The 16,612-nt window shown below is 35.4% G+C and overlaps 1 protein-coding gene across 1 annotated transcript in view; it reads right to left on the reverse strand.

The window, feature by feature from the left end:
- The window catches only part of CC2D2A (coiled-coil and C2 domain containing 2A), a 62,790-nt gene that overhangs the window by 34,000 nt on the left and 12,178 nt on the right, over nucleotides 1-16,612 (reverse strand). The window contains exons 7-18 of the mRNA XM_086746396.1: nucleotides 15,949-16,050; nucleotides 14,988-15,161; nucleotides 14,662-14,812; nucleotides 13,408-13,544; nucleotides 11,779-11,910; nucleotides 9,616-9,825; nucleotides 8,948-9,051; nucleotides 5,939-6,079; nucleotides 5,376-5,532; nucleotides 3,065-3,294; nucleotides 1,984-2,161; nucleotides 667-823 (exon numbers count right to left, since the gene is read on the reverse strand). Coding sequence (XP_086602522.1) covers nucleotides 667-823; nucleotides 1,984-2,161; nucleotides 3,065-3,294; nucleotides 5,376-5,532; nucleotides 5,939-6,079; nucleotides 8,948-9,051; nucleotides 9,616-9,825; nucleotides 11,779-11,910; nucleotides 13,408-13,544; nucleotides 14,662-14,812; nucleotides 14,988-15,161; nucleotides 15,949-16,050 — 1,873 coding nt within the window. The remainder of the gene's footprint in view (nucleotides 1-666; nucleotides 824-1,983; nucleotides 2,162-3,064; nucleotides 3,295-5,375; nucleotides 5,533-5,938; nucleotides 6,080-8,947; nucleotides 9,052-9,615; nucleotides 9,826-11,778; nucleotides 11,911-13,407; nucleotides 13,545-14,661; nucleotides 14,813-14,987; nucleotides 15,162-15,948; nucleotides 16,051-16,612) is intronic.

Here is a 16,612-nt window from a genome sequence, read left to right on the forward strand (position 1 = left end):
ATTTATTTCCTCCACAGCTTTCTATGTATTTTTCTGCTCTAGCTTGATCTGTACTTCATATATGGCAAATTTATGCAAGTCTGTCATCTCATAACACTGTTCAAACTTATTCCATAAACTCGAAATTTCCATATGCTACTATGTATCATTCCTACCTCTTTTCCTACCTCTCCCTTGTTTTATCTTTCTAAAAGTCCCAGGGATAAAATATGTTGCAGGATGCCATGAAAGCAAATAGGAAGACAAAAAATTAATCTGCGTATACACTTATACAGACAGTTCTTCAGTGCTTTAAAACATTAAAATCACTGGAGCTATACTGATTAATACCATCTGCTTGCTCTGCAGCGTCAGAGGCACTAAACACTAAACACTATTACTTGAACACTAAAAAAACCCCAAACACCTTCTATAGCTAGTAGAGCTCCACCAATACATGAAGCCAAATAATAAACACACATTTATTATATATAGCTCAAAATTAGTAAGAGACAGAAATTCCACAGCAAACTTTAATAATAATAATTATTACTATTTTATAAAATTCAGTTACAGAAGTTGTTAAATTCTGTTAAGAGCATTTCTCTGGAACATACACTAGCCTGTTACTGCTCCGTGGGTTCAGGAAAATGAGAAACATTGAACTGAGAAAGACAGAGTCCCTACCACTCCCAACTCCTTCATGGTCCAACGTCACACGCTGGTTGCTGCTGAACTCTATTTCTTCCATAGGAGCACTGCCTGTCAGAACTGTAGTCTCAGGAACAGGTATGAACACTTCAGCCAATAAAGTGGTACTGCTTATACAAGTCATTTCATATATCTACAAAAATAACATGGTGACAGACTTGGTAAAAAAATTACACATGCATTCATGAGAAGTTGAAAACATATTGCAGGATATTTCAACAAAAGCTTTTACTATGACTTAAGCATGAAATAATTCATTTACAGCAATTGTATTAATTTACTTTCTGACATATCCAATTAGCAGACATTTCAGGTACCAGCAGCTAACTTAATCTGAATTCTTCTTAAAAGCATATCCTCCTTACTTTTCTAATGCATCCGAGAATTGCACAAACTCTAGGCTTTAAAGAGCATCACTGTACAATATACAGCTGCTTCTGACAGTCACTGGCATCAGGTGAAGTTGCCAGAGAGATCCTGCCTCCCTTACCGTCAAAGGTAGGGTAAGGCACACAGTTTGCAGGCTGCTTCCTTCTTTCCTGGCCAGCTGCAGCTTCAGAGTGATGCGACTTCTCCATTCAGATGTTTTAAATCCAAGAAGATTGTATTCCTTTTCCCTTCTGATTTGTGCATTACATAAACGGAGCATGTGAGGAGTATACACCCTCCTCTGCACTTACCAAACAGGAGAAGTCAGATCCTGACCATGCTCCTCTTAAAAATATGTTGTCTTTGCTCTGAAAATTATCCATGTGACTCACTCATTAAATCATAGTTGGAACGGGGATGGCAGTGGTTTGACTTAACTGCACTGTTGATCAAGTCAAGTGCACTTACGGAGATTACTAGCAATGATTTTTTTTTTTTTATCACCCAGTAGCAAACATTATGACGATTTTACTGTGTGGAAAATATTGTTTTAAGAAGACTATTTTCACAAGTTTATCTGCAAGATAAATCAGTTTTTCTAAGAAGAGGCTGCTGCACTAACATATTTAATCACATTCTAATTATTTAATTGCCTCCATGCAGCCCATAGTCATATATAGTTATATATAACACACACACACATATATATATGTGTAAAGCACAAGCATCAAAAATGTAGCAGCAAATTTGAAAGTTTGTGACTGGAAAAGCCAGGAAGGGGTATAAGACTGATGACTTACAAAGGGTCTTTCACAAGTTTTTTCAGTCTTTACAAGACTACCTTAGAGTAAAATATAAGCATTACAGGAGTAATTACATGTCATATTATCTTTTTAAAAGTTACTATGATAAACAATTATCTACCTGTAGTTTCAAACTCTCTGGCCAATTGAATATTTGTAAATTGAAAATCTGTCCAAAGTGAACTCTGAAATCCGAACTAATTGGTCGGGTAACAGTCCGTGATACTTCTTTGGAGTTGAAAAGGACTTTTATAAATGCTGAGCGTTTCTTCACATCTTCTCGTCGCAAAACCTCTGCTCTGTAAATACGCCAAACAAGCTGTCATATAATTTTTAATATCATTTTTATTCTTTGATTATTTTTAATGAGAATCTGATTCCTCAAGGAGAAACAGAAGTCACCTAAATAAAGATGGTATTCTTCTAAAAATGTCACTACATAGGGACTACTTTAAAACTATTACTTAACAGTTGTTTTATCTTCTCATCAATAAAAAATTATTTTAAAATTAACAGGTCAAGTTTTAGAACTACTAAAGCCACCTCCATATAAAAGGAGTTACTTAGCAAAATGAAATTCCCTTCTACTCCCTTCCTGCAAAGTGCAAGAAATGACATCAAACTGAGTTAAGATTTTAAATCATTGGGAGTAGAATAGTCTGAGGAAGTACAAAACAAAGCAATTTTTAAATTACTAAAATCTGCTAGATGTTAAATTGTATGTGTAAATGTGGAAAGTTACTCAAACCAAGTAAATTTATTTATTTTATCCACAGTGAAATCTCTGGTTTACTACATGATTTATTTTCCCTTTGTTGACTACAGCACAGACCTGGTGTAAAGGACTAGTTAGTCAGAGTGGTCCTGCCAGAAGTCACCTAGACTCCACACTGAAAGTGTCATTATATATATATACTTCAATGTTCTAAGCAAGATGCTCAAAGAAAATCAGAATGTTCAAAGGGAATGTGTAGATATGCATTCTCCAAGCCCAGTGCACACAAGGTTACATGTGACTTGGGAAAGAGTTATGTATATCTGCTTCAGAAGCAAAAGTTTTAACATTTTGATCAGTAGGCTAAAACAGAACGGTGACCACATACTTCTGAAGTTGTACAAACAATCAAGTAATAATTAACAGTAGAAAATAATGATAAAAGCATATATCAACAAAGTAATCTGCAGGCCAACATTTATCTTACCGGGGACACAGCTCAGTTGGAGTTACGCTTCCTGACAGGACAAGTTCAGGAATTAGAGAAGGCTCTCCAGGTTTCCTTCTGCACTTGTCAGCTTTTTCTCTAACCTGTTGCTCTATTTCCAAGCTATTAGCCATTTTAGGTGGGATGGGTTTTACACGTTCCTCACCAAGATCACAATCTTCTACTGATTCTTCCTCTTCATGAATGTTTTTTTTCTTCTTTTTCTTCTTCTGCATATAAAAATAATAATGTTCTTCCTGAACTGGTTTCAATTGGTAGAGTTTTTTTCTCTTGTTCTCGATTCACAAGTGACAAACATGTTTGAGAAATGACTGTATAATTTTAGAATCACCACACACATAAATATAAGATTTCTCATTCTATAGTACTACTTCAGATTCAGAATTCAGCAATGCATTCCATTCATATGCTTCAAAAACAAAACATGCTTGAAACAAAATACTTATTTAACATTCCCAACCAACTTACAAAATAAACATGTTTCTTGAACATTCTGGCTAGAGGCTGACCATTTAGCCTGAGTTACCATGTGCATCCTGTTAGAACTGAAGGAAGGTTACTCAACCAGTAGCCACAGTTCTTCGAGATGTATTGTCTGCAGACGCACTGGCAATGTGAATTCTCATGTGCTACAACTTTGGAGCACAAACTTTTTAGCTTAGCAGTACCTTTAGCATGTGCAGAATGATCCCCTCCCTTCCTCTGTGCCAAACAGAATAAACAAACAGAACATCACATGCCTTTCAGGATCTCCTAAACTGCAGAATGCCAGTGTTCATATGCATGTTCAGCTTTAAACAACTGCAAGCAAGTTCCTCTTTCTGTATGCTTACAGACTACTTGGAAATACAGCTTGCTTGGAAGCACCAGCTACTTCATGATTTAAGACATCATAAGCAAAACAGGAGGAGGTGAGGAAAGCAAAGAGGTTTTTTTTTTTTTTCACTAACTGAAGTATTCAGCCAAACTTGTTCATATATTTTTATTAATATTCTTTTTTTTTCTTTCTTGGCTTAATTTTATGTTACTGTTTTTGTTTCTGTGTTTCTTTTTAAAATTTATCTAGTCTTTTACCTCTAGTGTCTTCCCTAGATTCATGTAATCTCTGCATTCAAAGCATTTCCTTAAACTTTATTTTGCTTTGGTATCCAAAAAACCACACCGTTCAAACTCGGCACTAATTATATTCAAGTATAATCACTATTACCGTGACTTATCCAGTACATTGTCACATAACTATGAAAGTAAGTTTGATTTTGCCGGCACTGCCACCGGCTATTTCAAAAATCATCCTATTGGAGTGTATTGTTCTAGCTCCTGTCAATATTCCCTTGAAGCAGCACTGAGACCCGAACTGCAGAGTTCAGAGGAGGGCCACAAAGATTATCAGAGGGCTGGAGCATCTTTCCTGTGAAGACAGATTGAGAGAGCTGAGGTTGTTCAGCCTGGAGAAGAGAAGGCTCCAGAGAGACCTCTTAACAGCTTGCCAGTACCTAAAGAGGGCCTACAAGAAAGTTGGAGATAGACTTCTGAGAAGGGCATGTAGTGACAGGACAAGGGGTAATGGTTTTAAATGGAAAGAGGGTAGATTTAGATTAGACATTAGGAAGACTTCTTCACTGTGAGGGTGGTGAGGCACTGGAACAGGTTGCCCAGAGAAGCTGTGGATGCCCCATCCCTGGAAGTGTTCAAGGCCAGGTTGGATGAGGCTTTGAGCAACCTGGTGTAGTGGAAGGTGTCCCTGTCCATGGCAGGGGGGTTGGAACTAGATGAGCTTTAAGGTCCCTCCCCACCAAAAACATTCTATGATTCTATGATTATCAGCAATAAAGCTTTTCAGAGGTAAAAGGCTAGAATAGTAATTATTTTTTCCAGTTTTGAGACATTCCTGAACATAAATTTATATGAGATGGCATTAACTGCTTGTTCATTAGAAGTAACCCATAATTATTTCGCTTCACCACTCACACACAAAAAAAATTAATCCATGTTTTTTCTTTGCAAGGAGGATACTAATTTAATAAGAACACCGCAAAACTGTTAAAGAAAGAACTGCTAAAGTTCTGAAAATCAAGAGCAGTAAGACAATACTCCACAAAAACCTAGCACATTTTAATTTTTTAATTAATGATTATTTTACTAACAAATTCTAAGCAGACAGAATAATTTTGTACATTACAAAATTAATGCATAACTATCCTGAAATTAATTTTTTTTTCTGTATTAGAACAATCTTGAACACATTTAGTAATAATTTCATTTTTTGAGAAACTGAATGGTTTAAACAAACCTGTGTCTTCTTCCAGGATTTCCACTCTTGTAGCTCAGTTTTATACTCCTCCATTTTCTTTTCATATTCTTCCATACATTCTTCTAGTAATTCATTTATCTCAGCCTTAATTTCTGCTTCATATGCTTCTTCATCTAATCTTTGATCAACCTCTTCCCTTCAAAACAAGTTACCAACACGTTGCATAAATTAAGGGCTACAACTAAGTGTGTAACATATAACATAAGTCTACTTCTCCATTCATTAATTTCATTGTATCAAAAGTGTGTTCTATTTAAAAATACTAGCATAGACAGTCTAAGAGTTGATAGCAGATAGTTACCATTCAGAATGAATATAATTACTTTTTCTTTACTCATTAGCCTTTAGAAAATCCTGTTACAGTAATTACTTGTTATTTTAACCTTCCTTCCTCCTCAGACTCAAAAAGAATAATGGCAGGCTCAACCAGTGCCAGACACTACTCAAATTCTTACTTTCGCACTACTCATATCAGAATTTAAAGTTCTCAAATTGACTAATCTGCTGGCAAATGCAGCACAAAAAGTGTTATCAAAACATACTTCCTCAAATAAAGTTTCATGGGTGTGTTAGTAAACTGCTGAAAGTCACGGAGGGATTTAATTTGTTTCCAAACTTTTATAATGGTCTTAAGCAACATTCTGTCTTTTTCTTGTTCAGCATCACGAAGTCTTCTGGTTTGCCTAGAAATATATATACAGACACATAAAATCAGTAAGGATTGTATAATTCAGTGGAACAATAGAGTGAGAACTTGCAATACCGAAAGTCAAGTGATGTAGGTCTCAATTTGATTAATGGTTGCAGTAGTTTAAATCCAAGGAGCATAAAACCCAGACTTGAAGATGGCAGGATTTTACTTCCTTCTGTACTCTAGTCTCTTGCATTTTGGACAATCTGACTTTAATTACAGTTTATTCTCTCAAGATCTCAAAGTTTTCTGAAATGCTTACTACAGCTGTACATCATTAAAAACATTTTAAAGTCAATTCATGTAAACAACAGCCCAGGAAACTGACACTACTGGTATGAAGTAATGCTTGTTACAATTGTACATTACAAAATCTGTTTTAAACTTAACATGCTTCTAGCTCCAGTAAAAAGGACCTGCAGAGATGAAGTAATGTATGAAGTAATGCAAGTCCTTTGGTAGCCCTACAAGATTCTTAACACAAACAAAATTAACCGGGCTTTTTTTTTTTTTTGCATCAGAATTGGTATTTCACATTTCCACCCTCTAATCTGCTTGTAAGAGAGCTATTCATTAGAACTTTTAAGGACCAACACACACTTCCAATGTAAATATCTATGCAGCACAAGAACAGACTGTTTCCAGTACTATTTTGGTAGCTAAACATGTCTAATAAAAATAACGTGATTAAAAAAAAAAAGTAAACTAACACATTACTACTTCTACTATTCAGAGAATATAAAAGACAAGGGAGTCAATTTAGAGCTGAGAGAAATGTCTCATACATTATTTAAAAGCATAAGCAAATTTAGTAAAAACAATAAAACAAAGACGAAATACAGACTTTCCAGAAAGCAGTATGAGTAACTTCTCCACTTCATTAGCTAGTACTTTGAATATTACTTATCTATGCAACTTAATAACCTTTTCTTCTTTGTCTACCAGATGAAGCTAGAAGACAAAGCTTAAAGACATGAGGAACATACAGGTCAGTAATTACATTTATGTATTTGATTCGGAAGCAAAATCTTTCAGTAGAGAATCACCTCTGCTAAAATGCATGTTAGAAAAGCCTGAAACCTGCAATCCACAGCAAACATCGGCTTCCTCCACAGCGAATGAGGACAGCAGGGCTGAAATTGCTAATTTGCAAAAGTTTTCTGCATTCAGGTGACACTTCTTCCTCAAATTCATGGAAACCACAGCGGAGCTGTCTTAAGTAGCACTGAAGTACACATCAGCTATGTTATTGGAAGGTACAGGAAACAACTAGATTTTGTTTCCATGCCACACTCTCTTCACAGCTGTAATTTCTCATGAGTGTACCACATTGACCATCAGGGAAAAGCAATGTTAAAAGAGAGACAAAGCAGCTCAGATGTTTTTACCAACATATGTGGTCCAAGTTAGTATTAAACATCATGACAGTAAAAATTCTTGAGCCCATCTGAGCCTCGTATGTGTAGCGGCTTCCAACAGAGCCGTAGCCAGAAAAAATTACAGATATTAAAAGCCCTACAATAATCCCAGCCAAGTTCATCTCATTACTTATGCAACACCGATCTCACTGATTTCAGCTGAGTATCTCCTGATTCATAATAGTGTGACACTAAACTAAAGCACTCAAGATCTAGAAAAACACTTAAGACATCCAGAAGGAATATTCTATCTAATTAGAATGAACCATCAAGCAAACCTCAGGGTTGGTGCCAAAATCCAAGAATCTCTTTCCCACAGTGAACCTTCTCATTGTTATTTCTCATGCTTTCCCTGGTGAGACCTCCTGTCTCCAAGGTACTGTATGGTAACTGCACACCTCCCGCTCCTAGTCCTCTAGTCTTAAGAAAATATTAATAAAAGCTACTCCTTTTTCAATGGAAGGAAGACTGTGTCCTTCATTATAAAATAATACTTTAGACACTTCTAGATGTCCTGCAGAGATACTAATGTATTATAAGACAGCATACTTGAAGGATTAAATTCTGTTCCCAAACTAAGTGTAGCAAGTGGATGCGTAAGTGTAAGCACATGTAGATTTCAAGTAGAATTGTTATTTTAAAAAAAAAAAAAAAAGATTTTAAAAAATATTATCATGTGACCTACTGCATCAGTCTAAACTTCTGGTTTATTTAAATGAATACATTATTGCCTGCTTTCAGATTGTGAAATACTTTCAGATTTTTATTAAACAACTACTAGTTAAAAGGCTGTTCTGCATGGATCGCCAAAGTAACTTAATTTTTATCACATTGCTTACACTTACAGCTTACCACTGTCCATCTGCCAAAAATAATACTAACTTTCAATACCAAGCCAAGAATTGTAATATATTTTTACTACCCAGTTACTGTCCAAGAGCAATAACTGTGATCTTGTAAAACAAAATTCTACCATTTTATGTATATTAACCCATTGGCAAAACTACGGCCAAAATACCTAAGAATGGGAAGTGAATCAAGAACACTTGTGTAATGAGGAAGATGATGATGGAAAAAACTAGAGTTTTTGTCTGTTCAGAAAATTACACCACTTGTATTCTGAGCTTCATGTGATCTCTATCGAAACCACATTTCAAGTAAATTTTAATTTTACAAAACACATCAGTAAACAGCTACTAAGTAATTAAAAAAAGGTAATCAAATTGGACCACTTCGGAATCAAGATTTCTGTCTAAGCTGTATTTTCTTCATAATTTTTTAAACTAAATTTATCAGTAAGAACTCTTAAGCCCTCAAAATTGTTCTAGAGCTATTTACAGCATAATTTAAAAGTCTGACATGAATCACGTTCTGTATCAGCATGGAAAGGAAAAAAAGGAGCACAGTTTTAAAAAGCAGTGATTTAATGAATCCATACCTACCTGATCTCAATTTTGTATTCAGGTATGCTCTGTTGTGCCACAGGACTAGGAACACCAGCATCACCATCTATACTGCATTGCACAGCGTTCCTTAAAGCATGCAGCTTAAATGAACAAACAAACAATGTCAAACACATGGTTTGACATTTATGAGGTATACAGTGTAATCCACCTTGACATGAAAGAGCTAGTTACTACAAAACAGAAAACTCTGAATTGTCTTGATTCTGTATTTACAGGGTTTTGCCATGTCTGTGAGGTGCAGATTCTTCAAGATTAAATCCTAATTAGGATCCACGGATGCACGAGGGGTATTTACTGACTTTGGTCACTGTGACAGATCTAAACAAGCAGACAAGACAGAACCCAAATGCCCTATTTAACTTTTTCATGGAAATCCAATGCCAATCCTTCAAAAGTAACGACAAACTAAAGTATACTGATGAATTATTTTGAGACACTGAATTAAATATTTGTCCAGCATTAGAACTATAATTTAATGCTTTATATGCACAGCAATATATGTGAAATACTTAGGTTTTTATCTTCTGACAAAACGCCCTTCATTCCATACAATTAGAAATTCATCACTGTACTCTGAAGAAACAAATTCAGCTTTTACTGTCACATCATTGTCTTAATAAGCTATGATGACACAACAGAGGTACCTTGTCTGTGAGAAGTCTGGTAAGATTCTTCTGTTTTCTTGCTAAATACTGATCATATAACTGAGCCAATTTAGCTGCTAACACATGCTCACGGCTAAAACAGGGATGATGGGTGAATATCAGTCCAGAAATATCAATGTCCAATTGAAATGGCCCCTGAAAATCTCCAGGTCCCACAAGATATTGATTGGCAGCTGTCATTTTTATTGCCTGAAACAAAACAAACAAACAAACAAACAAAAAGAATAAAATGGATTTACAAGCCCCAACAAAACTATCTTGCAAAGGGACCCTGTGACAGAAAGTGACCCATTTAGCACTGCCTACATTTAGGCATTTAGAATCTCAAACTGCAAAGGTTTCTGTGGTAACCTCTTTGCTTTATTGACAAGTGAGTGGCATAAAAACACCACAAGTATTCTGCATGACAGAATTTCAATAGCCCATATAGGCTGGAATAAGAAGCCATCTGCCTGAACTGCAGGTTTTGCTGAGCAATGAAGACAATGACACTGAACTGGAAAAAGAAAAGCCTGCTAGCTCTCTTTTTACCTGTTGGTTTAGTATTGCTTTATTTCCTCTTAGAACTGAGCTTTAAGATAAACAGTCCAGCTCTCGGAGAGCAGCCTTCCTTGTAGACTATTTGGACTGCGCAGAAGAGGAAAGCAAAGAGTTTTCTTTGCTTCCCCATTCTAAAACCAGGGAAATTCATACAAAGCCCAATGAAAGCATTCAGCAACAAAGCTTAAAGAATCTGCTTCAACCCACTACAACCAAAAGGCAGTCATGGCTTTTATCCTCAGATTGCTGAAATCAGAAGAAAAACAGCAGTGCTTTCTGCCTGACTACTGCTGCTCCCTCTTAGGAATCTTCAGAAAGGTTTCATCAGATATACTCTGGTACCATAAAAGATTAAGTTGTCTGTTACGTAGTGTTCATCGCAGTTCCTTCCTAAGAACTGGAAAAAGGAGGACGTAGAGGGGAATTCAGTTGTTGCATAGCTCTTTTATAGGACTGGTATAAATGACCACAAAACACATTTAAGTCCATCTGATCCTTCCACATTCAGTTTCTTATCAAAATATTTAATATGACATAATCTGTCATAAAAATTACAGTTTTGAATTCCCTATTCTTTAACTATTTTTCTGCCTATAAAGGACCCTTAAGCTTAATGTCTTACTTTCACTGATTTGGTTATTTACACGTCAGTATTCACGCCAACATGGTATTCTTAAGCTCTTCTGGTCTACCTTTACAAAGATCTAACCAGCAACCTCTTTTCCTGTACGTAGAAACACCCTGCATAGAACTGGATGCATGAGAATTACATATTCATAACCAGCATCAATTAAAGAGCAACATTCAAATCTGTATCAACAGCAGCAAACAGAAACACTTGTGTGTCCCAAAAGTGCAATCTACTTTAAAGTCTAAAAAGTCACAGTTTTTCCAAGGGGGTAATAGAGTGCTAACAAGTAGAACAATTAAAGCTTGCTGAATGGTTTTAATTAAAACTTATTTTGATTTGTACTGACTGCACACTGCAACTGCTGCTCGCCAGAGTAGGTACGCTGTGGTTGAGGGAAAAAACAAAAAGCAAATGAAGATGTGAACTGATGCAACATAACTCAAAAACAGTTGCTTTCTACATAAGCAAATTGCATGTAAAGACTTATTTTGGAGGAGTTTCATCACTGTAAAATAATCATCATGCGCATGCCCTTCAATTATTTCTCTCTTAAGCTGCAGAGAGCACCTCTGTCCTAATCACCAAGTCTGTCTACCAGCTTCTACCACAAGAAGCTTTACAGATACACTAGAATAGGAACTACCCTACTTTGGCATGAGAATCTCCAAGGGTGCTTCACAGAGACCTTAGCAACTCATAGACTTGAAGAAATGTGTGATGGACTATCACTTAGTTATTTTAACCAGTACTACCAGCTAAACTCTTCATCCTTTTGTATGCATTATTTTTACAGAAAAATTCAGCTGGAATACACTTTAAAAAGTAGAGCACATTCAAAGATCAGTTGTGGAATCCCAAAAAGCAGTCAGTACTCATAGTTCTTCACACAAAATCCTCCAGCTCACCAGGGTTTCTGGTACAGAAAAAAAGGGCTACCGGATCTAGGAACCACATATATGAAACATGCCTACCTTTCTATATACCGTTTCAAGTTCTGGTGCAATTCCTTCCTCCAATGAGAATATTGGAGGCCTAGTTGAAGACTGTTTAATTGGATTAGGCAATGCTAAGATTTTGCCATCGTCACCAAACCACCCTTTCCCCTGCAAATAAACACATTATTTTATATTGTTTCTTACTTCATACAGAAGTAACTTGCAAACTTATAATTTTTATGAAAAGTAATTACAGAAGAAAATGTGAATATGAACTGTTTGTGACTGAATTTATCAAAACTTTAAGACACCAAAATGAAATCTTCAAATATATTATAGATACATTTTGAAATCAAAAGGCCAAGAGCTTGCTTAAACTTTAAATATAGTGAATTTTTTCCTTCAACATTCAGTGTTACAGATTTGAAAGAAAAAAAAAATTAAAAATCAATATATCTTTTAACATTTAAATGTTATGTTTTCTTAAATCACTAAAATGGAAAGAATTTAATGTTTTACACAAGACTGCCACCCACATCTTCAAAACGGATTATAAAAATCATAAAGCAAAGAATTAAAGAGCTAAATGGCAGCTCAGAGAGATCATTTATCAAAGCATGAACTCTTCTAGTCCACAATCTGAACTAATTAAACAGCATCTATGAAAGCATATGAGGTAAGTATCTTACATACCAACTACTATTCCATGCCTTCACATATTAAACATTGTCCTAATTCACCCCTCTGCTCTCATGACCTGGGTTCAAGAACAGCTTAAACCAGTGCAGCTGCGGAAAGATGCTGGCCTACCCTCTTATTCTCACACCTGATTTAAGCTGATCTAGGACCAAACCTTGATGTGGTAACATAGTGAAGCAAACCAGAAAACTAACCGAATGGAAGCTGGCCAGTTAAAATTTTAGATCCAAATATTCCCAATCTGATTCACAAAAGTACCTCTGCTAGCCCACGAAGAATTAATAGAATCATAATAAAATATAAAGGGCAACTGCTGTATAGTAGCTTAAATCTATATGAAACTATACACACCTTACTGTATATAGGAGGATATTATAGCAGGATAAAATATCCAAGCCACTTTCACAAGTGTTTATACAAGCCATTCTTAAAAATCTAAAATGATTCTAAAACTTCTCCAGATAATCTATACAAATATTTAATTACCCTTACAGTTTGATCAGTAAATTTACACAAGTCTATTACTTCGTATCATCTCCAGGGGACACAGAAAACAGCGATTCCTTATTCCTTCCTTTTTTTTTATAACCTTCTAGCAAAAAACCACAGTGCCCAGCCCTTGCATATGTCTTTATACATACTACTAGCTCTCTCAGTATTTTATAAAAAAAGTAAATTATAATTACCCCTATTGTAGTCACAACTAAATTTGTTCCCCAGCTGGCTATAAGCAGAGCCACGAAAATATGGCAGTTTTCTAAAACCCAGTCTGGTGCTCTGACTATTGGGATACACCAAAACACACTTCTACAAAGATCCACATTTCCTGATACCTGATACTGCTAAACATTTCAAAGGTAAAAGCTCCATATTACCATGACCATCTATCTACTTAACTATAACAAAATAAAATACTGATAAACAAAGGATTTTAAAAAGACAACTAAGAATGCAGTCGTGACTTACTTGCTCCTGTCTGAGTATTCTGTTTTCTAAAATATTTTGATTAGACTGTAATACAAAGGGCCTTTCTCCTACGTAAAGACCCTCATCCTCAAGGTACCTAGGCTGCTTGTTTCCAGGTATCTTCTCAGAAGCGGGCACTAATGAGAAATTAAATAGAAAAGTATGTAAAACATCTTGTAACCATAGTTCTAGTTTATTAATTCTCTAAGAGCCTCTGCCATTCTTAAAATGAATGGCACTGCATATTAAGCATACTGTCAGAAATATTTTCCTAACTGGGAAAAAAGAAATAAGTATATAACCAAACCAAGTCCTTTTCTTAATCAGGACAGATCCACAGTTTAAATCTATCATAAAAGTGTCACAAGTCTTCTAAACAGATCATCAAAAAATATTTCAAATAACTCAGTGGAGTTTAGTTTTAATGGCTGCTTGCATAACAGTGTAAAAACCCATTAGCAGCAACAACTGACCAGATAAATATTTCTAAGCCTTTCCCATATAAAGTGAAACTTCAACTAAGATTAATCTGAACTACTATTACTAAGTTGCTTAAGCTACTCTTGTACAAAGTACAGAACATGCATAAAAAGCCACATTAGCCCAGTAATGGAATTCTTTAAAGTCTGCCTGTAGGATTATTTCACTGGTGCATATGGGCTCAGTATTTTTCAAGGAGTGATCTCGAAACAGGGAGAGATTATACTGAGGATTACAATAAAAGTTAACCCCTAAATCAGAACACTGGACTACACTGGAAAAGGGCTCCTTGAATTACAAGAATCCTTATGTTATATGACTCAACAAATTTGCCACATGGAAAAAATGGCAGCTGTGGCCAAGTGAAGAGTGTAAGTTATAATGTACAGTGCATGAGCCACTCTTAGTACCTAAATGTGTGTACCCAGTAACCTGTTGCATATGTTAAATAATGTACTAGCTAAACCCCAGTGAAAGAGGGGCCAGTCATCTTGCATTTACTACAGACAGCACTAAGGTAATTATCCCAGAGCAACTGATGTGCCCCGAGTTCACTTGCTAGCATACCAGCTGGTGATGTGCTGAGGTGTGCATGTTCCTAGTTAATCCATTTTATCAGATCTTTTCAGAATTGACCAGATAATCAGTGTCAGAGAACCACAATTAAATCTCTCTCTACTGCCAGAGACAGTCTGATATAAGATTTTTTAGCAGATCAAAGGGTGCCACGGTATGCAAAATCCAGAACAAAACAGATAAGCACAAGCTTCGTACCTGCTAGCATGCTGGGAATGAAGAGAAATTCTTTTTCCTTTTTCAGTTGCTCAGAGTAGCTTTCACAATCAGCAGGCTTAATTACTAGAAAATCTTCGGCTGTCTGCCCTATGAATAAATCAGTATCTTTAACCAGGCGTACATCTTCATCCTACAGTTTAAGTGCAAATGTCTCTATTAGTTTGCCTGTTTCTCAAAATGGATATCTTTAGAAAGTATAGTTTCAGAATTTTTAAGGAAACAAAAGTTGCCATTTTGTATTAGATGAATAAAATAAATTCAAGAAGTCCGAATAAAAATATGAACATTTATCCTATAGCTCACACCGTTTCATCCTCTTGTTCATCCTCATGGGTTTCTACGCATTCTTCTTCTACCTCCTCTTCTTCATTTAATTCATTCCTTTTCCTGGCTCCACCCTTTATACTCTGTGGTTCAGGATCAAAGTTGAAGGTAAAGAAATTATATGCTTCTTCAGCAGAGGGAAAATCATTCTGGAACTAAGAAAAGAAGACAAAGATACTTTAATATGACATTTATAAGAAGTTTAGGGCAAGTGAAGATATCTTTCTATTAAAAATAGCAATAACAGCATGTATAAACACTTGTCACAGGATAATAATTATTTTATCTCAAAGAGAACTTACCCAAATGCTGAAGCTGACTGAAATTTTTAAGTGATACATGAAAGTGTCTCTATTGCTATACTATTATTTTATTAAATACTTCTTGCAATTTTTTATTTAAAAAGTTACCTAGTTTAATTTTAACCAGCTTATTATTTTAAATATAAACAATATGTGACTGAGAAATGCCAAAGTTTAAATTCTGGCCATAATGCAGACACACAGGTGAACGATATGAAGAGAAATTCTAATGGCATTTTGCCTCTGAAGGACTCAGGCCCCTTTACCGTTAAGATAAATCCTCTAATAAAAGAATTAAGAGTAGCATTTTGTGGCTGATAAGTATCAGTAAACTAATCTGTAAATTGCTTTAACTGCCAGTTGGTAGCACTCAATAAAAAGGCTTTAAACAGAAGGAATATTTTTCCTCTAAACTCCAGTGATTGTGTCTAGATGGATTTATTTGATTTTTTTTTTTTTAAATGAAATGACTCAAAGCCATACTTATATTTGACAAAGGTTCCCTTTTCATACTTCAATTGTTGGCATACACTGTTTGTGAATTTTTAAGTTAAATAAAACATTTTCAATTGCTTGTGAAGCCATATAAAGTTTATATGTAATTAATATAAGTTATTGAAATGAAGGAATTGGTACTTACTGTTGACTTCTGCTTAAGCATTTTTACAGAACCATGAAACTTTGTTTTTGATGGTAAGTGGGATTCATCCTCTTTCATCTCCCTGAATATATCATTATCAGACTGCAATAAAAATATATACATAAGTTACAGCATATATTTACTGATCCATTAAAAAAAAAAGGCAAATAGCTGAATATAGAGATCAGATATTGCATCTTCATAGCAAAAAAAAAACCAAAACAAAACAAAACAAAAAAAAAAACCAAAAAAGAAACACAACTATACTGATTTTGTATTTATTTTCAAAGGGTTCATCTAATTGTTACTTAACTAATTGTTACTTAACTCCTTTCTCCTTTGGGTCAAGAAATAGACTGCAGGGTATCAAGAAATGTTTCACTGTGTAAATCCTAGCTTACTTTCTTGCTGCTGATGAGATCACTGTTTCTGCAGTCCTGAACACAAGTAACCACACGCTAATCTCCGCAAGGAGAAGAAATGAGGTAGCAATACAAAATCTTCATGTCTACAAATGAGGCTGACAGACAGCACAAGCCAGGCAGCAGTGGCAAGGGTGCTGCTGACAGATACTGCTGACCAGCAAAGGGAATCAAGGAGCTAAGGTCAGCTTTTCTTACAGCCCCTGCTTCAGTCGGGAAAAAAAGTATTTGGTGTTATGCAA

Source organism: Chlamydotis macqueenii, chromosome 4 (assembly GCF_036417535.1).
Source record: "Chlamydotis macqueenii isolate bChlMac1 chromosome 4, bChlMac1.mat, whole genome shotgun sequence".
NCBI lineage: Eukaryota > Metazoa > Chordata > Aves > Otidiformes > Otididae > Chlamydotis > Chlamydotis macqueenii.